At 47.9% G+C, this 21,329-nt stretch overlaps 1 protein-coding gene across 5 annotated transcripts in view; it reads left to right on the top strand.

The window, feature by feature from the left end:
• Positions 1-21,329, top strand: part of CTIF (cap binding complex dependent translation initiation factor) — a 143,064-nt gene that overhangs the window by 76,054 nt on the left and 45,681 nt on the right. For all 5 annotated transcript variants that reach the window (XM_069775152.1, XM_069775153.1, XM_069775151.1 and 2 more), the window contains one exon: positions 2,241-2,317. In XM_069775152.1, coding sequence (XP_069631253.1) covers positions 2,241-2,317 — 77 coding nt within the window. The remainder of the gene's footprint in view (positions 1-2,240; positions 2,318-21,329) is intronic.

Genomic DNA, 21,329 nt, shown 5'->3' with positions numbered 1-21,329 from the left:
AATAAGCGATGAGGAAGACTCAAACCACAGCCCTCAGTAATGAAGAAGGTTCAGTATGATTCTAAGCTCGTACACATGAAAGATGTCTAATACTTCCAAGACTCCTTGACAATGAGGTGTTTGGCTGCAGGAGAAGCCCAAGTCTGACCTGGTTAACTAGGTGATAACCCAACCACAGCCCCAGGAGAGCAGGTTGCCAGCTTTCCCTACTCCTACTCCTAAACTACCTCCTCTTAGTCAAAGATGGGCTATGTTTGAGTGCTGAGATAAGATCTAGGGAGCATGAGGAGGGCTATTCCTGGTGCTGGGTGCAGGGACATGAGCAGAGGACCACAGAACAATGTGCGTCACTGAGCAGATCCTCTCTGAATGAGCAGATCTGCAAGAAAGCTAAAGCAACTTCATGTAATGATGGCCCCTGTACCATTGCAACGAGGGATCATGTAGGATGCTCTGGTTGGTGTGGCACCTCTGGGTGTTAAGGGTGTTTTAGTGGGAGAGAAGGATAATTTGGTCACCAAGAGTGGGTACTACTCTTGAACATGCTTTCTAATGTGTGTGCTAAACCATTATCATGGTGCATCTGATTTTCTCTGGAAGAGTTAAAAGTGAAGAAGAAACTTAAAAGGGAAGCTACCTTCTCAGGAAGCACGCTTCAAGACTGCAGCCAAAGCAAGGTTCAAATGGGGACATGCAAGGTTCAAATGGGGACGTGCAAGCCAGCAGCAGGACTTACCCAAGGGCTTGGTGAGTTCTTCATTGCTTGAGGTCTCAAAGAGCACAGGTCTCCAAAGTAGAAGGCTCCAGCTGCCGTGGGAGCTGTAGGGTTGCCACAGTAGCAGTTTCTCCAGGCTCTTTGCAGATGGCCAGGATGGATGGTCACAGTAAACCCTGTTGGTCTTGGACTTGGGGATGTCTTCTCTGGTCTGCAAGCCTAAATTCATTACCATCCCCAGCAACCTTTCTCCTCTGTTACATCTTCCACCAGAGGAACTCAAAATATTATTGTCTCAGTAATCGCTACTAAAATTAACCATCATTTTTAAGGCTCTTCACGCAGAGAGAAAGGGCCTTTTTTTTGAAGTTGGTGTGTTATGTTGTCATGCCAATGTGACAAAGCGGCTGCTCGATGAGACACATTCCCACCCAGCCCTTGCCCTTGCCCAGGCTGCTCCTTGATGGCCCCTCACGCATGGGGATTCACCAGCAGTGACTGGAGCTCCAACGCTAAGATAGATTGTGATGAAAATAAAAGAAGCGACTTCTACAGGGCTTTTATTGCCAGCTGGGGAGGTACAATACTGCATAAATAAAATTCATTACGGTTATGACAGCTCTGTGGTCCCTGGAAAATAAATAATACTTTGCACTTACATAGCGCCTTTCATCCAGGAACCTCAGAGCTCTTTGCTCACATTAACGAAGGAAGCATCACGATGTCCATAGTAGGATGGTAAATACAGCATCCCCCTTATCAGATGAACATACCAAGTCAGAGAGTCGGCACCTTCAGTGGAGAGAGGACAAGACAGCAGCTTGAGTTAAACACAGCTCTTCCACTGACATGACCAGGGCAAATTATTTAATGTCCTGGTCATCTCAGTTGTTTCCAGTAGGTGGATGCCACCCGTCGCTGCCCCAGGGGTGGCATGGGTTGACTAGCTCACAGTGGACAAGCACAGCAAGATGCTCATGACAAAGTTGTCAGCTTGCTAACGGCATGGGGGCACAGCCCCAACAGACCAGCTAGCTGTGGCTCAGTTTCCTTACTCCAGTATCCTCAAAATGCTGCTGAGCATCGTCCCCTTACAAACATTTTTACAGCGGAGTTTTAGATAAATAAATAAACCTGAAGGAAACAACCCAGTGAAAGTGGATGGTTTAGGTGCACCGGTATCAGCAGTGTTGTGTGTGAAGTGGGTGAATTCCCCATAGATGGTGTATATTGGCATCCATCCATACGTGGTGCAGTTATTTGCTCCGTGTGTTTTCTCCCATACAGAAATTGCAGATAACATCATTCCCTGCTCATTGCAATGGCCCTGAGAGGGTACAACAAATCTGTGGATTTCCAGACCTGCTTCGATAGGGTCTGAGGTGTTGTAAAGATGTTTGGATGGAAACTGTTTCTTTTGTCATGCTCACATGTTGGCTGTACAGCTCTGTCTCATTCTGACTCCTTCCATATTAATGCCTCCTGTATCTTGGAGCTGATCACTGTTTTTCCCTTTGTTTTACAGGGTTACCATCCGTTGCCTCATGAAGCTGAAATCGCACACACCAAAAAGCTGTTCAGAAGGCGGAGAAACGACCGGAGGTAGGTGAAACATCTTTAATGTTTTTTTTTAATCTTTTCTTCTTCATTGCACATCTTCCCCCACTGTCTCATGGAGTGTCTTTGGACAATACTGCTGTTTAGCAGCTGCCAGCGTTGGGTTAATGCATAAACCCTTATCTGAGCACTAATGTCCTGAAAATGCAGAGTCTGTCCATCCCCCTGGTTTGTCTTTTAAATCTAGGGAATGTCCTGTATTGCTCCAGGAGTATCTTAAGGACCTCCTCTTCCCCTTATACTTATTCCAGCATAGCCAGATCTCCCCACTTGTATTAGAAGAGGCAGCTGGCAAGGTATTATCTGTAAAAGCTTTGAGTCCTTGTGACTTGCTTCCTCTTTTTCTACTGAAAAGCAAAATTTGCTGACTTTCAGGGTCGCCTGCAAAGTGGCTATGGTTGAGAGGGGTGTGCAGCAAGCATCGGATGCCTGTCTGTGTGAAGGAGGGGATGTGCTAAATAGGCAGCTGAGTTCCTGTGACATTGGTGATTTAATCCATTGAGTTAATTTAATTGGGTCAATTGTATATTTAATTGTGTAAATTGCATATTTAATTATATGAGGGCATCTAGAATCCTTGATAGGAATTGTGACTATGGTTAAATGTGAAAATAAGCGGGGAATAAGGGAGTTAGTTGTACATGCAGCTTTATTTCTGCTGGCATGTTCTGCTGTGGCTGAGATGACACAACCAGGGCAATAAAGCATTTCTAAAACAGAGACTTTGCAAGGTTAATGTTATTTAACAGGAGAAAAAGTGGCCAATGTTTTCTTCCAGAGTGATCTGAAATCTGTGTCTGAGCTGTGATGCCTCACAGGGGAATTTTTGGGGGAGTCCTTTAGACACCTGTAATAGTTGTTGGAGTATGTCCTCAAATCTCCCCATCACTTCTCGACTCATGATCAGCCATGATGTAGTTAATTCTGTGCTTGGTTTGGTTTTCCCGAATCTTACTGAGGGACCAAAAAACAGCTGAACGGAGTTTGCTCAGGCATCCTAGAAACATTCTTCTGTAGGCAGGGCAGTTCGTCAGCAGCAAATGCCATTTTCTGTCCTCTTTGGGGCTCCCTCCTTTTTTCTTGTATGTAATTTAAAAGACAATTTTGTCTTGTGATTTAGGGGAAAAAAAAGGGCTTGTTTCAGCTGGGTCGCAGCCCTGTGATCGCTGAAACATAGTTAAAACCAAGCTGAAGTCTGCTTGTCTTGCAAGACAGAGCTGGGTAGGCTTTCTTGCGGTGCTGGGCTGGGCTCGCTGAGAAATGCAGTGGAGGTTGGAGCATCCTGCTCCCATCCTGGCTCACTGAGCGGGTCTTCCTCTGCCATCCGAAGAGTGCATGATGCTGCGGGAGAGGAGACCTGCAGAGCCAAGGGGTCTCCTGCCTGAAGCCCCATGCCCAAAGCTGCACTGGACCAGAGCCATGGAACTGTGTGTTGGTTCTTCCCTCCCAAGCGAAAAACCAGCCGGTCCAAGGGATCACGCCAGATGTGTATTTCTATTTCTTTTTCCTTCTGGTCCCTTCAGATAAACCATCAGCAGACAGAAGCATTCAGCCCCACAGGGCATCTCTGTCTCCCACACAGATGGCAAGGAGAGATAGCAAAAGAAACTGCCTTGGGCTGGAGTTGGAAGATTGCGGGGTGAGATACAGCCCAGACCACGTAGCACTGGGATAATATCCCAGGAGGAGAGATGGAAGCCTTAAAACCCAGTTGATATTGCATCATGCGGGAGGAGACATGGGACCGTTTCAGCCCTAGGTGGTCATGAATGAAATAAAATGGAAAGAGCAGAGGGGATGCAGTCCTGCCCGAGTCCTGCATGGACAGCCATGGTGGTGTCCAAGCTTAGACAGAAAAACATACTTATTTTAATTGCAAAAAAGCTAAGAAGCCCAGGTTGAGGGAGTGGAGTGAAACAACAGTCTCTTAAATAATTATTTAAGCTGAAAAGGCATGGTCCAGTCGCCTAGACTTCAGCTGGGGACCTCAGCAGCCCCCCTCTCCCTGTGCCACATGGTTTGATGCTGGGGGTTTTCAGGGTCCCCTTGCCTCTGCGGTGTGTTTGGGACTAGGAGGGGAGTTTTAGTCCTTCTAGTGCCACTTGAGATGTCCCCAGACAGCACTCGCTCCTTAAAATTGATTTCTAGCAGTAAGTGAGGTCTCAGAATGGTTATTTTATGAGAAAAACGTGGTAGAAATAGGGGAAAAAAAAGTAGAAATAGGGGGAAAAAAGGGAATAGGAAAAAAAACCCAGACTGTACTGGAGCACAAACAGGTTACAAAGCTGTTCACACTTTATTGCAGTGCTATTATCTTAATGTCCCAGGCATCATTCTGGGGGAGAAAGGCTTTATTTCAGAGCTGGTGGAGCCACACAGGTGGTATAAACATCCCTCAGGATGAGATTTTATGGCCAGAAAAACAGTTGGGAGTTACAGGGTTTTTGTTTTAAACCTCATCTGGATACGGAGAGACTCAAAATTGCAAGACCGTGGATGGGGCATGGGAGGCAGTGAGGCTTGGGAGAGGCTGAGCAGGGCCATTTGGTGGTGTGTGGGTTGGGAGGGAGGTTAGGAAGCAGCTCTGGATGCCTGGAGCCAAGGGAAGAAGAGCTCATTTCTTAGAAAGCGGTTGGTAGCAGCCAAGGATGGGAGCAGGGCTGACATGCAATGGATTTGCAAGAAGAAAAGAGATTGTCCTGCTCTGTTGGTTAGAAGCAGGTGTGGCCCCAAAGCCTTGGCACAGTTGGGTCTGGTTTTTATCAGGCAGCTTTTCCCCTTCTCCTGAAGGTGGTGAGCAATTGGCACTAAGCAGCACCCCACGAGCAATGCCTGTCCACGGTGCACCGGCTCTCCGTGCCCAGGACCCGTCTCATCCAAGAAAGGGGACACATCCCAGGTGACCATGGTAGGCATCCTCCTGCCAAGTGCAGGAGTCACCGCTCGCAAGTGGACCTCCAGCTTGGGTTGAGGAGTCAACCCCCAGGCTGACCTCTGCACGATGCACAGGTCCAGCTGGCCTTGCCTGGTTGTAGCTGACCTTCAGGTTGGCTGGTACTTTATATAACAAAGCTATTATAAAAGAGCTGATAAAACACATCGGTGCCCAGAAATCTGCCTATTTTTTCCCAGCTGGTCTTATAAATGATACTGGCTCCCCCGCAGAGTGTGTGCAGGCTCCTCTCCCCTCCCTGATGGTGACATTCAGAAGAGGCCACATCTTGGGACAGCAAAGCACCTTTTGTTTCTCATGCAAAACGACGCTGACGTCCGGCTGTGCTGTAAATAGCACCCATCCCCGCTTCCTTCCCGTCACCTTTCCTCGGGAAATGCTGTCACCGCGTTGCGGAGGAGTGCGGCTCACCTACCCTGAGGTCTCTGCCATGCACCTTTCACTCCCTTGGGGAGAAACAACCCTATGGGCGTGCAACCATAGCTCTCTCCTTGCATATATGATATGTATTTACATTCCACAAGTCATTTTTCCATGGGATGCGTGCTTCATTTGTTACATAAGATAGATATTGGAAGAGCAAATTAGAGGTGTCATTAAAACAGGCTTCGACATTCCCAGTTAAGGACCACTGTGGGTCTGTTGGGCGCATTTTTGGTAACAGCGATCAACATCAGAGCCGCATCTGGTGGAGGGTTTGGTTGCACAAGGTGTTGTAAAAGCCTACAGGAGGTGGTGAGGTCCTTGCTGCAAAGAGCTTATAATCAGAGCAGGAGACCAGGGAGAGGTATCGCCCTCCCCACCTCACCCTGCAGAAATCCTGCACCCGGTGTTTTCTCTGTCAGTTTAGAGATATGAGGTGTAACTGCCACCTCCTGATGAGGGTGATAGAGGGCATCACTGCTTGATGGGATCATTGAAGGAGAGGAGCAGAGGCAAGTTTTTTCATAGATGTCCATGTGAGCAAGTGTTACACACCAATGAGGATTTTATTGTCCCAAACGCTAATCCGCTGTTTGCTGCCACACAAGACCCACTCTACCTAGATATCACCAAAGGCAACTTGTTTTGACGTCCCATAGGCAACCACCTCTGGAGAAGGAGGGACTTTCCCTGGGTGGTGGCAAGACCTCTGCTGCCCTTCTCTACTGCAAGCAGTCGAGAGAAAAAAATACTCTGGGATATGGGGCACAACAGACCCATTTCTCAAGTCCTCTCCTCTGACTTTCCCAACCCAATGCCTCTCTACTAGTGGAGCACAAGCTGTGCTGTGATGTGGTCTCCTTGGTCAGGTGGGCTCTGAGTTTCGCCCCTTGTTTTTCAAAAAGTTCCTGAAAAAGCCATTTCTTAAGTTTCCATCGAAGCATTGCAAGTCAGCTTCGTGCTGCACAGGGTTTCTCCAGTTCCCATGGCATCCTGGTATGATGTGTTTTGGGATGGAGGGTCTGGCCGGCACAACCCCATGGCCCAGAAATGCACGCACAGAGGCTTGCACCTGCCTTGTAGGAGTGATAAGAAATGTTGCCCAGCTTAGACAGGATTTACAAGGAATATATGGAGTTGCAGTGGGTTAAGACAGGTGAGTTTGTACCTACTTCTTGGTCTTCTGGTTAACAGACTACTGAAATTGTTCTGCATCACCTAAGGAAGTGGACAGTTTTGCTGAGGACCAGAAAAAGGTTGCTGGGAAAATCTTAAAAAGGTTGCGCCATCGTAATCACATTGGTTCGATCGCTTCTTTTTGGATTCAAAAGTCAAATCAGGTTGAATACCTTACCAAAAGGAAATCCTCATGTGTGTAGGTGCTGGCTGATATCTCACAGGGCTTTTAGTGGTCAGTCTATGGACAAAGACAGGAGAGGAGGACAGAGGGAAGTGCAGCCCCATGTCTTGTGGAGGATGGAGTAAAAGCCGAAGAGTTAATCAATTCCCTCTTTCCAAAAGGCATCTGAATTCCTCTTTTCAATAGAAAAGGTGTGGATCCCTTGTGCTTCCTCCATGCACAGCTGGTGTGTCTCCAGGATTTGGGATGACCAGAGCCAGAAGGAGTTGCTCTGCATGTCCCGGTCAGGGCTGTTGGGGACCACGGCCAGCCTCGGGTGAAGGACCATCACCCTTAGCTGTGGCTGAGCTTCGTGTCATCTCCTCCTTCTCCTGTTGGATGGGGGTTTAAAAGGGGTGTTTCTGCACTTGGGAAATCCATCCTTCATAAAGCCTTTGCGTGGGGATAAGGAGCTGGAGCAGAACACTGTGTAGGTCCTCCTGGTTCATACACGGAGAGAAGGGATGGGAGCAAAGAGGCTTGTGTGCTTTCCCCATGTCCCTTCAGCGTGCCCCAAATACTTACGGCTTTTGACAACAGGATTACAGAAATGTCCCCGAGTTTTCTCATGCATTGTCCCAATTTGCTTCCTACCGTTAACTTGGCTTTACACTTAAATGATCAGGAAAAAACAGTCTGGATTTTGTGTGTGTGTGTGTGTGTGTGTGTGTTGTTGTTTTCTGGTTTTAATTAGATTCAGAGCTGGGGGAGGCAGAAATATCCTTCTTCCCCGGAGAGCCCCGGGTGGCTGTCAGGGACAGTTTCCTCTTCCTGAAGCAGGAGGGTTGTGTAAGCACCGCTGACCCCTCCTGCTCACGCCCACGCCAAAAACCGGGTTAGCTGGGGTGAGTGCGCGGGGGCGGGCACCCCTGTCCTGACTCCCCGATCAGAGTCCATGTTGCTGAGGGACCTCCCGGGGCTCATCCCAACCCATCCACGTGGCCCCGGCCAGGGTCTCGCACGGAGGCGAGCGTGGTCCTGCATAGGGACGGCCCGAAGGACGGTCACGGCGGGCTCGGGGCCAGGCAGGGAATGTCCCAGATCCGCCGGTGGCTCCGTCGAGGAGCGTAGGCAAGCTGTGATACATTTCTTTTCCCATTATATTTGATTTTACAGACCCTCAGGGACACTCAACCACCTACAGTGATTAGTTTGACTGATTAAGCTGCTTTTCCTCTTGTGGCAAACTTCTTTTGTGAAGGGTTTTCAATAGCCACGCTGCTTGGGACATTGTTCCTGTACAATTTCCTTTCAAAACACCATAAAGGGCACTCTACCACTTTACCCTGTCATAAAACATCACAGGAATCAGCTTTGCCCAGCTTGCTCCTTCAAGGGCAAGATCTCCTCATTGAGGGAGAAGGTATGGGGTCGGGTGGGAGTTGCAGGACTGCATGATGGAGCCATTAGCAGGGGGGATTTGAGATGAGATGAGACATAAAGCAAAAGTTTTCTGCTGGTTGTTTTTTTGCTGTCTGTTAATGTGAGGATCCAGGGTCACCCAGGGAAGTGAAGGATAAAATAAACTTGAAAGCCCAGAGAAGGAAATGCTGCTTCGCACATATCGGCTGGTTCAGCCTTGCCCGGCAGAGGCTGGGAGCGGATGCAGATGCTCTCGAGGTACCCGGGGGTAAATGGCGCAGGGGGAGAAGGGCTATTTCTGCTGAAGAAACATGCTGCCGTGAACAGCAAGTGGATAAAACAGGTCATTGAATTAAGACTGGAAACCAGAGGAAGGTCTGCCTTGATTGCCACCAAGGGAGTAACAGATGTAGGGAACTGGATGGGGTTGCAGTGGCACAAGGTCCTTCCTCCCCGTGTTTGTAGTTACTCCCATGCCCTCTCGCGAGGCTATCGGATAGATCTGTACCAAGACCTAGCGGCACCGGGACCTGGTTAGTCTATCAGCTGCTCTTTGGGCAAGGCGGTGATGGAGCAGGGCAGAGATGGTATCAGGAGGGGACAAGCAGGAGCCCCTTCGACCCGCGGAGCCGCGCTGGCCAGACACGCTGGCATCGCCCAGCCCCACTGCCCTTCCTTCCAGGCATCGAGGAGAAGGCTCTGCCAGGGGTCACGATGCTGGGACCCCGCTCCCGGGAGGAGATTGTTGAGAACAAAGCCTGCACCAGGCTCGCCATTGAAGAAGCAGTTCTTGAATGATCAAAAAGCCGCCTCCTGACGACCCGCGGGCATCCGGCTGCGGGTGACTCAGCCACGGGTGGAGCTGCTGGGCGGCACTGCAGCTTCTCGTCAAGAGGGACCTCTTGGAGCTGAAATCTGGAGGTGGTTTGGCTCCATCAAGACCCCTTGCTGCCTTTGCACCACGCTCTGGGCTCAGTGAACAGGACACAGCATGGCATGGCACTGTAATAGTCCAACGCCATCCCTGTGCAGGAAGCCCAGGCCCGGTACCTACAGGACACAGATGATCAAATAGCTCTGCAGAAGCCATCTGAAGTTCAACCAAGTTTGTATCTAGCATCAGTCCTAGACTGGCTCATCTAAGAGTGACTTGCCTGCCCCAGCACCATCCTCAGAGCTGCACACGTAGGGTCTTCCCATTAGCCGAGCGGTCCATGTGAAACACCAGTAGCAGTAAGGTGGAGCAGTTGGTATTTAGCATCTATCGGGGGGGGGTGTTTTGCCTGTCACCCATGTCTCAGTCTGTGGTGGGGTGAGTAGGGGTTTTCCACCCAGCTGCTCTTGTTTCTGCCGTGGTAATCAGCGCTAAGCCCTTACGCACTTGAGGGTGTTGGTGAAAATATGCCCAGCCATGAGTCACCCCTGAAGGCAGATGGTGCGGCTGCGATCCTGCCGGCAAAACGCACCACGAAAGGCGATGCCATATTTACAGCTCCTTTCTCGACGCTAGCAACAACTAAAAGGATTTTGCATTTCATGTGATGCGGGGAAAACATACTTCTGTAAATATCAGAGTGCTCTGCAGGCTCAAGACTAATGTAAAGAGAAAGAGAAACCTTTGTGAGTTCGACAGGACACGCTCTACATGAGTAGGACTTCAGGAGACATGTATCCATTACCATTCTCCATATCTGCTCCGTCCTCCTTGTGTGCCTAGCTAATGACATGGTGCAGAAGGGTTAAAAGATTCTCATCTAAGCAAATTTAATCCTTTCCTTTCATTGTTCCTTTTTTTTAATGCCAGGAGGCAGTGGCAGGAGAGAGCCGGGTGCATTTCCCAGCTGCAGGGTTGCCACCTCTCTATTGAGAGCGGCTTTGTCATTACATAAAAACTCTACAACACAAGACTTTTTATTCCCTTTTTTTTTTATGATCTTGGCGACTGAAGTGACCCCTGTCCTGCAGACTAAATTTAACCTGAATTGCCAAGCTGCCAGTAGACTTTATGGCATCAGGAGGCTTTTGCAGGTTGTTTTTCTCCATCTCTGCAGCTGATTGAGACTTTCTGTACCATCAGCAAAACATTTTACTGTTATGAAACCTCAATAGAAATGTAATGGCCTGCTGGATAAGCTCAGGGTCTTATGATGTTACCTCACAGAAAGCAAAATAATTGCTCCAGCAAAAAATCTGGGAGAACTTCAGTGTGTGGCTGTGGTGGAGGGACACCTGATTTCATCAAAACTCGGTATTTATTAGGTATCTTGTTCCTGTGTGGCAGCAGGGGCTGTTCTGGAGGACGGTGAGTTGTTAACACCGACAGCTCTTCTGCTGCTCCTTTTCTGCTGCTGCCCATTCTTGTGAGCATTAGGGAACAGGGAGCAGGAGCTCATGGTGGCTGTACAACTAGGGAGAAGGTTAGCAAAGCAACTGCTCTTGTGTTCAGGGCCTTGGTGGGGGGGACATGGGAGACCTCATTTCAGTTCTCACCTTCATCAGAGACTGCTGGGCTTCACTTCTCTGATCGCAGGTGCTACTTCAGATGTCCTAGCATATTGTGAAATCCATGCAAGGAGCTAGCAGACACCGGACCTTGTGAAACCTGCCCCAAAATGGGGTGGGAGCCAGACAAGATGCCATAAAGCATCTCCAGTGACACCACCAGCTGAATCTCACCGCATGTGTCCATAACTATGCTGACCATATAAGAACTGGGTGCCAAAGTTCCCGTTACGCTCAGAGGGGATGCAGTCAGCGGAGTTTGGAGGATGGTTCACCTCAGCATGAAGCAGGCATTTGGCCAGGTGACTCCCTCCCCAGTCTCCACCACCTGTAACTGGTTAGGCTGCCACAGAGTTTAGATCCCCACCTCGCATTTGTCCTCTGACATTGCAGACACCTAAAATTGGGCAAATTGAACCCACCCTCTGCATGATGCTGTGTAACCCCCTCCCCATGCGTATGTTCTCCATGCGTTAAATGCATCTCGCTGCTGTAAGCTGTTTGGGGAGCAGTTGTTCTGTACGCTAAGCATGTATGCACAAGGACTGAGGGTCTCCAACATGGCACCCTAGTAAAAGTCCTGCGCAAGACTGAACTTTGTGAGCAACCCTACAATAATCTGGCGCTGTGTGGAGAGGAGGAAGGATTCCCCTTCCCCTGGGACAAGGTGGGAATTCCCAAAGGTGGCAATCACAGGCTCTCTTTCCAGGAGAGCCCTGGAAAGCTTCTCACTGAGATCTTCCAGCCCCCACATAAGAAAAACTAGTCTGGCCATCTTATGAGAACAGGTTTCCTTGCTTTATTTTGCCTTCCCATGTTGACCAGAACCAAGGAAGTCTGAAAAACAAAGAGCTGTGGGAGGACTTGAGCCAAAGCACCTCATGCCGGAGGAAGCATTGGGACAGGGATTTGTTTCTGGGCTCTCTTCAACAAGAACAAAGACTTGAGACTGGGCATCCCATTCTCTCCCATCTCATGGAGTGGAAATCTCTTCTCAGCCAAGGAAAGCAAGGGTTTCTGCTGAGACATTTTTGTGCTCACAGAGAGTGCCACCTTGGCACTTCTTGAGAAGCTTTAGGGGCAGCAGTCTCCACTTCAGATCATGCTTGCCATAAGTATTTCTGGTGTCTGAAGAAAATGTGCTTGTGTCTGTGCCTGGAAGATGCACGTGGCTGATGAGATCCCTCACCTGCATTTAGTTCAACCCTTTGTTGAGGCTGCCTGGCTTCACTGGCCAGAGCAAGCCCCCCTTACCCATCAGCTGGGTAGGTAGACCCTGCCAAGGTCTACCAGCCAAGCTGGCTTGGTGCTGCTAATGAGCAGGAGTTGACACCGGTCACTGGTGCTTCAGCAGCCTGAGTGAAGTGTGTACTAGGCTTTTTTTGCCCTTGTTTCTTCATAAACAGGTGTCAACAGAATGGTTGTCATCACAGGTGGAAGGGTTTAGCCCTGAGCCCCTTAAAGTCATTGCCAACTCCTACTACAATCCCTAACTCGTTTTCACTTCAATTAACAATTTGCACCTTCTTCTAGAAGGTTTCTTCCACAAGGGAGCTGGTGGGTGGATGCCCAGTTGATGAATCTGGTATGTCCTAAGGCAGGAGCTGGCTGAACTGGGGGAGGTCTGAGGAGACGGTGGTATCTCAGGACATGCATGGCAGTGATGCTTTTGGCACTTACATTTCAGGCATAAACGTGAGCTGACTCAAACCCTTGGAGTTGGGTGGGATTTGGTTGATGAGCTGCAGAGTCCTCAGGTCTGCCTAAGCTGTATTGTGGATGTATATGGGCTCCCTTGGATTTGGTCCTAAATGTTAAGAGAAAAGAAATATATATGTCTGGGTGTGTCATGGGCACAGGAAATCATGGGAGGATCCGGAATGGATGCTAAAGTAGTGTGGCTTGTAGTCCTATGTGTGAATTTTAAAGCTATTTTCTAGCTTGGGTTTAAAGGACAATATTACTTTATTTTATGTGGAAATCTGCTATTCTGCATTCATTATTATCTGATTCTGAGTTGTCAGGCATCTTCTTCCTGTCCACTGTTTCATCTCATAAAAAAAATGGTTTTCCCTCTTGTTTTTCCCCTCCTTATCTTTCACTCTCTGCTTAGAGATACATACACACACACACATATATAACCAAGATATCTATACATACAACCAAGTTGTCCCAGCATTTTGTCTCGCAAAATGTTTTCTCAGTGGGACTTTACCGAAAGAAAACTCCACGCTTGTTCCCGCATGCATCGTGTTGGCAAGTCAAGAGGTTGGGATCACACTTGCACGCATCCTCTTTGGGTCAGGTAGTTTTTGTGCTGGAAAGATTGCTAAGAAAAGCCCGACCATCACTCGGGAGCGTGCCATGCAAGATATTTATTTGAAAACTCTTTACAATAAGCTGACAGCCCATATTGATGCAATTTTCACGCTATCTTGAAGGGTTGCACTATTTCCAGAGCCACTCCCATGCTGATCTATTCATGGCCAGTGCTAGGGCTCCTTTCACAAATAAAAATAGGCGCAGGAATGGCCCTCACCCTGGATTTTAAGATTGCAAGTTATTTTGGGTGAAGGCGAAGGTGAACGTGTTTTACGGCTGACATGAACGTGTTGTTTTTAAGGCTGTGAAATTTTGGAAGAGCCTTAGAAACCCGTTCTCAGAGGTCACCAGGACAAACCTCTCCTGCTGGGCGAGTGAATAGAAATGAGTTCATAATTATAGAGTATAGGAGCAACACGTTTGCTTTTTCACCATTTTAATTGAGGTTTTCAGAAAGGAAGAGAACTTAAAACAATACAGAAATGTCTTTTGTTCTTCCAGGGTCATTTACTGAGAGCTTTGCAGTGAGAGGAGAGGATGTTTATTAACGAAAGCAACAATATCAAGACGTTATTTTAGTGCCGAAGTGCTGTTCCTAGCTGGAACAAAACAAAATGTTTTGGATGGACGGGGTACTTGCTGAAAACTAGCATCAAGCTAAATGATTTGCAGTGCATTTATTGGACTCAACAAATGGTGTTGAAACAGAAGAAGGAGAGAGGAAGGGAAGGAATTGAAAATGTTGAAACACCCTTTTCCTTCTCAGTAGGATTTCCAAGTCAAATTAATTAGGTTTAATGGCACGTGGGTCAGAACCCCTGAAACAGCATCTGGAAGTCAGGTTTTCATCCTCCTCCTTATACTCCTGTCTTTTCTTTGCCCTTCTGGGAGCTGATGGGGGTTACTGGAGCCACCATGGAGACTCTCTTTGGGGGTGCTGAGGGAACATCCCAAACCCACTGGGGATGTCATGGCTGTCCGTGCTGAGCAGGGTGCAGAGGAGTTGAGCCAGCATAATGGTGGCTGTGAAAAGCTGCTGTTCATGGGAAACCTCTTCTGAACAAACTCAGGACCAATAATTTTTTTTATTTTATTTTTAAGGACAAAAGTAAGTCTCTAGTGGTGTACTTGCCTGCAATGATGAGTAGTAATACTAGCATCTAGCTAAATCATAGTATTTACAGTGTAATGATGCAAAAAACTCTTCTAGGCAGCTGAAAGCACCTAAGCAGAGACGCTATTAAAATAATAGCTGCTGTCCTGCTTATGATTTAGAAACTTTGAACCAGTGGTGAAGGACAGGCCGTGTTTTTAGGAACAACCGCACTAAAGGTGCATCGCAGAAAGGAATCGTAGAACATCTCGAGTTGGAAGGATCCCACAAGGATCATCGAGTCCAACTCCCTGCTCCTTGCAGGACTACCTAAAGCTAAACTATATGACTAAGAAAGCTGTGCTGGCTGAATCTGAGTGTCCTGGACAACAAGGTGAAGAACTCCTTACTGGAGTGCTGGTCCTTCACAATGAGGTTCCTCAAGGATTAAGTGTTCATACGCATGAAAATCCCAAGTAAACAGTCAGCACGTGCCCCTCCTGCCCGAGCAGAGCCGGTGGTTGCAGGGCATCAGCTGAGGGGTTGGTTACAGGCAATTTAGAGACAGATCATCATTTCTTTCAGTTTGATTGTCCACAACATCGCTGGGTGTTATTACACTAAATTAATTCTCCGAATTGCAGGTCCCCAGAGGACAATATTGTCTTGGTGGTTTGTTCCTAAAAGGGCTCAGCTGGGTGATTGCGTTACTGCGGCTTAATGAATTACGGCACGTGAGCTGGGCGGCAGTAATTGCCTGTGCGTGCTGCTGGCTATGTGTGCAGAGTGCCTTATGCTGCAACCCCTCCACCCAGCTGGGAGATAACTCACCTTATCTTATGGTTGCCATGCGGTCCTGCATTAGCAGAGGGGCAGGAGTTTTTCATTTGCAATTAGATTTGCTAGTGGTGGGCTGGAGCTGGTCGAGAGGTCAGTAAGAGCAGGAGGAGAGCTGTGATGGGTCACACCAGACCACCTGGCTTGGTGACAAGCAACAGACACCAGGAGGAGCGTGAGAAGAACAGGGTATCCGTGTAATGCTGCTTCCCAGCAGTGCTTCCCTCTTCTTAACGGTTGGCCTTGATGATCTTAAGCTTCCTTTCCAACCAAAATGAGTCTATGATTCTTCAGGAATTTACACTTTGAGGATCTGCAGGACCACATTTGCTCACCTGTGTCCAGTAGCTCCTGATGGGTTTTCCTTTCATGAATTTGGCAATGTGCTTTTTGGACCCTTGTAAATTCCTGGTACTCACATCTCATGTAGTGTTGCTCCACAGTTTAACTGTGAAATATGTGAAGAAATACCTCCTTTTGCTTATTTTGATCCATCCTTCTTTTCATGTCACAAGTGCTCACGTGGCTTTGCTTGCAGACTAAGTGCCTGTTGAGCACTACCTTAGCTCTTCAGTTGTGTTCAGCAAAGTGGGAGTCGGCATTTAAAACACGTTTTGCCATTTTGAAAGCAAGACCATCAACAGAAGTGTTCAGCAGTGCCTGCTCTGAGATCATAAAATCATAGAATAGTTTGGGCGGGAAGGGACCTTTAAAGGTCATCTAGTCCAACTCCCCTGCTATAAGCAGGGACATCTTCCACTAGATCAGGTTGCTCAGAGCCCCGTCCAACCTGACCTGGAATGTTCCCAGGGATGGGGCATCTACCACCTCTCTGGGAAACCTCTTCCAGTGTCTCATCACCCTCATCATAAAACGTTTCTTCCTTCTATCTAGTCTGAATCTCCTCTCTTTTAGTTTAAAACCATTACCCCTTGTCCCATCGCTACAGGCCCTACTAAAAACTCTGTCCCCATCTTTCTTCTAAGCCCCCTTTAAGTACTGGAAGGCCACAATAAGGTCTCCCCGGAGCCTTCTCTTCTCCAGGCTGAACAACCCCAACTCTCTCAGCCTGTCCTCACAGGAGAGGGGTTCCAGCCCTCAGGTCATTTTTGTGGCCCCCCCACTCAGGGCACCTTGGTCATCTTGGCTGTATTGGTGTTGCTTTGGTAGCTGATGATGTGACTGACTTATTTTTAATCAACCTGGCAGGAAAGTCCTCATCGTGTGGGCGAGCATAGGGTGCTGTTGGGTCAATCAGCTGTAGGATGAGTCACAGGGAAGCAAGGCAAGCGCTGTCCCTAGGGAAGACAGCCAGAGATTAAACAGTGCTGTGGTGGTTTGTTGTCCAGCAACCTCAAAGTGCTTTTTGGCAGAGGGCAGCTCTCAGCATCCCCCCTTTCCCTGCAAGGAAACTGAGGCAGAAAGGAGGGAAGGGGCTGTGGTTGGACCTTCCCCCACCACAGACCTTGCACTGAACCCGTGGCCACCAGATCTTCATATGTGCGAACCCCATCACCCATGAGACCGTCCTTCAAGGCTGCTCTTTCAGTGTCAAGTAGTGCAAAACACAACCGTCTACGTGATGCTATTTCAGCCGGCCAGAATTGAGGGAAGGAAATATAGCGGCAGGTTCCTCTGCACTAGGAAACCGATCTGTTATTGAAATGGCTTTCTCTTTGGTGGAGTGTTTCCGGCATGGCTCCTCAGTACTGGAAATGGGTTTATCCATCTACACGTTGTTTTCCAGCATGAGTTCATGGAGGTGTTGTCAGCAGCTGGTTGCTGGAGTAAATATAAAGTGAAATAACTTGTTTCTTTCTCCTGCTTTCAATTCTCAAATATAAATGTGCTGTTGCTGGTGATCACTTGGAACGAGCACCGAGGGCTTTCTGCTGCCAGGTTGCTCTCCAAAGTTATCTGGCAGCTGAACTGAGAGGTAAGGGCAAGCAGAGGTTGATGCTTTCAATGGGTAAAAAAAGGTTTTATGGCATCACCTGTGTCACACGAGGTCTCTCCGTGAGACCTGGCCCATTTGAAGAAGCCCAGGAGCAATTCAGCGGTGTGGCTGCACAGTTTGGGTGGTGACTTCCAGTTTTTGGCTATGGCAAGTAGCCACCCCCTCTGCAGGAGAGCAAGTACCACCCAGCCCTTCTCCCTGCAAGCCCAAGTTGGGGACGTTGGCCCCGGAGACCTGGGAGGGAGCAACGTGCTGAAGCTCTGCAGGGCCTCCTGGCATGGTTAGTGCGTGAAGAAGTTGCCAGCTCAAGTTGTTTGGGCTCTTGTTGCAGAAACAATATTTCTGTCTGACCCCAGTTAGCAACTGATGTTTGCAAAATAAAGAAGTCAAGGCACTGGAAATACTTTCCATTCCCGCTCTTGTCTCAGCCCAAAATATTAGCATTAAAAATATTGCATCTATTATATGCAGCTAATATCTCTGCTGGCATGTAAATCACCCAGGGATTTTTCATCTCCATATTAAAAAAAAAAAAAAAGTTAACTACGCTCTATTTTTGGATATTTGTTAACTGTTTTGTTTCCATTTATTCCTACTAAAGCCTCAGCAGTCTGTCTCCAAGGGACCATCTGCGGGAAAGAGAGTCCCTAGATTGATTAGGAAGGTGCCGGGGTCATTAACAGGCATGAAGGCGCTGAGTATCTGCTCTTTCTCTGATAATGTCTTTATTTAGCGTGACAGCCTCCGGGGCACGAGTGGACAACAGGCTTCTTTCTTTCATTTAAACTAACATTGCTCCATCCATTCCCAGCGTTGTGCAGATGCTATGGATCATCCCAATTTCCTGATTAAAGCTGCGGGTGCTGGTCCCCAAGCAGCAAGAGCCAACAGCTACATGGCACTGGAGCTGCAGAAGGTGACCCAGCTCTGTGCCTCTCCCCGAGCAGCATGTTCCCATCCGAACTGATGAGTGGAAACTCATCCAAGAGAAAGTAAATTTTTGGAGTGGATCAGAGCCTGGCACAGCTCAGCACATCCACGTGAGCTTTAGGGGTAGCATGAGAGAGGAGGCAGGAATGGGGTCAAGAGGAGACAACTCTTCTTTTAACGGTGGGACAGACTTAGGTAAACATTTGGGAAACTGCTTAGGATCGTCACTGGGTTCCAATAAGTCAATGTCCAGATCGATCCTAGCTCCCAAAGCTCCACACTAAATGCTATAGCATGCTGCATCATTTTTAAAGACATTTATTTAATGTGTTTGATAAAGGCTTCTGGCACACGTAAGTCCAAAGCATCTCTGCTCCTTGGGTTGGTGTTTTACCAGATCCCCGTGTCGGAAGTAATTGCTTGCCATTGACTTTGGGTCATCTCATATGTCTGGACAGCTGCTAGGAGATCCTGTCAAATCTTGCCTTAGCTTCTACAGGAAAGACATTTATTTCTTCACTAGAAAGCACTGGTATAAATAGGATATGGAAAAAACCTAGGATGTCTCCTTGCTGCAGGTCAAAGAGTCACAGAGGTCTAAAGGAAGACAGCTGAACAAAAAGGCAGCAGGTGGGGGCTCGTACGTACTATTTAGGATGTGTCTTGAGGGACAGGACGATGGAGGGATGGTGGTGGGCTGTGTCTGTGCATCTTGGCATGGGTTTAAAGTTTGTATCTCTTGGAGGATTATCAGATCTCGGGATAACTGATCAGCCCTGGTGTATTTTTAAAGGAGGCAGCCTGGAGTCTGAGATATAAGCTCTTTTATTGCAAAGTAGTAAAAGATGAATCTATATTCATTCAAGTCACATTCTTACTAGGAGTCCAGGATCCATGTGTGTTTGTGCTCAGCAGATTTTTGGGAAACTTTGTGTACTGTGGTTGTGTCTTTCAGGTTTAAACTATTTCAACTAAACTGGATTCAGTTCCTTGTTGCTGTATTTTCCTATGGTTTTCGTGTAATTTTTGCAATCGTGTTTACAGTATGCTAAGAATCCAAAAACATAATTCCAAGTAATGCAGTTTATGAAGAGAACCATTTCCAAGCAATTTCTACATGAAATCACTGCCGTGATTTCTACACCAGTCTGGGCAGTCAGCCTTGAAGTCCGGGGGGTGTCTTCCTAACTGGTTGCCCGCTCTATGCAACAAGGGCCTCGATCTGGACATCCCTAATGATTTGTGGGAGATCCAGCAAAGCATTTGAAGAGCTGTTTTGGAGCTATCTCGCATGCCATCTGTACTTGGGATGTCTTTCCCAAGCTGGTGTTGCAAAACAGCTACTTAAATTCCTCCTGAAGATTCATTTCCATGAAGCTTAGAAGAAAATAGCTGACTCAGGCAGCCTGTGCGGCCAAGCATTGCAGAATGCAAGGACTTTCATTGGACTTCAGCAGTAGACAAGTTTGCTCTTCAACGCTTTGCTGAGTCTGCTCCAGTGGACTTTGTGCCATGTCCTTTCAGCCCAGCAGCGCTGTCTCTGCTTCTGCAGCACAGCCTGCAGACTAGGTGCTCATCTGGTGGTCTTGTGAATGGGGTCTCCATCACTGTGGTGGGAGAAGTAGTGGATGCCAATGGTGTGAAGTGATGCTGCAGGAAGGCACAGGGAGAAATTGGGTCCATTTCTGTATTTGGAAAGGCCAGATCAGTCAGCATCCCATAGCAGAAGATAGCGCATCCTATGATGAACCATGCTTTGCGTCAATCCTACGCCCATTTTTTGGATGCATTATTGCATGAGCACCTTGGGTGTCTCTGTGAAGCCCTTCAATCGTAGAATCACAGAATCATTGAATGCTTTGGGTTGGAAGGGACCTTTAAAGGTCACCTCGTCCAACCCCCCTGCTGTGAGCAGGGACATCTTCCACTAGATCAGGTTGCTCAGAGCCCCGTCCAACCTGACCTGGAATGCTCCCAGGGATGGAGCATCTCTGGGCAACCTATGCCGGTGTTTCACCACCCTCACCATAAAAATCAATGCTACCCTGTTGGTTTATAGTGAGTCTAGTTATGTTGTAAAGGTCAAACGAAATCATCTCTAGCAAAGACAGATGTGATGTCCAGGCCCAAGGGACGGTTGTCATCAGCAGCTGTACCCCAAGACCAAGGTGGTGACAAGAGGAGTTGTGCCCAGGTAGGCAGCTCATCTGAAGGTTTCATAATGCTTCTGCCAGCAGCCAGATGCTCTGAGCCTCATCAAAACCATCTCAACCCTCATAGCATTGTTCTCCTTGGCTGTGCTTGTCTTCTGGAGTTCATTGTATATTTTCAAGGATGCATACATGTAAGACCTAAAGTATGCATTACATCTCAACTGTTCAAAGATGATCTTAGATCCTGATCGCCACCATTTTGACAGGTGGTTTTTCTATACTTTCAAAATGCTGTGTCCATCCAGAGACGTGGGCTGGGTGTAGTGATCAGGATAGACTTTAACCCTAGTGGCAGAAAGGCACAAAAGAAGTGTGAATAATTTCATTTTTGTTTTCAGGAGTGAACATGACATCTTGTTCCCTTCTCATCTGAGAAAAATGCAAACAAAAATGAAACTGGAGCCAAGCGAAATCAGTTTGAGAGAGAAAGCCAAAGGGAAAACACACAGAAGTTCCGTGTTCTTCATGCTTGGAGCTGGTGGTTGTTGTTTTCTGTGGGGTTTTGAGGTTTTTGATTAAATTGTGTGGAACCATCAAGCTTACTTGAGTGTTTCCCACTCTCCGTTATAATGAGGATAGAAAACGGCCGTGGCTGGGCTACGATGCTCCCTGCACCAAAGGAACATTGATTTATCATTATACATGCGCGTAAAACATCAGAGTGCCTGTGATGGAGGTAGGCTTGGTGAAGAATACTTTTGGGGGAAGTCAGGCCTCTAGAATAGAAATTCAAATCTTTCTCTTCATTATATTAATAGCAATATTCTCCAGACCTCCGGGAGCAGTTTTAGATGCTATAAAATTCTACCAGCTCCTAACTGGGATCCTTCAGACCCTCCAGTTTGGACCATGATGTCCCTTAGGTGTCCAAAGCCAGTGATGATGGGTGTTTTTGACCGCAGCAGCACTGCCACGCCCAAACCCCTCCAGCAGCGCCTGCTCGGGGGTACCAGTCTGGATATTTGTGGAGCTGCATCATGCAAGGTGAAGCAGCTGATCTGGCTGG

This window comes from Haliaeetus albicilla, chromosome W (assembly GCF_947461875.1).
Source record: "Haliaeetus albicilla chromosome W, bHalAlb1.1, whole genome shotgun sequence".
Lineage (NCBI taxonomy): Eukaryota > Metazoa > Chordata > Aves > Accipitriformes > Accipitridae > Haliaeetus > Haliaeetus albicilla.
This window is presented reverse-complemented; position numbering and strand designations above follow the sequence as displayed.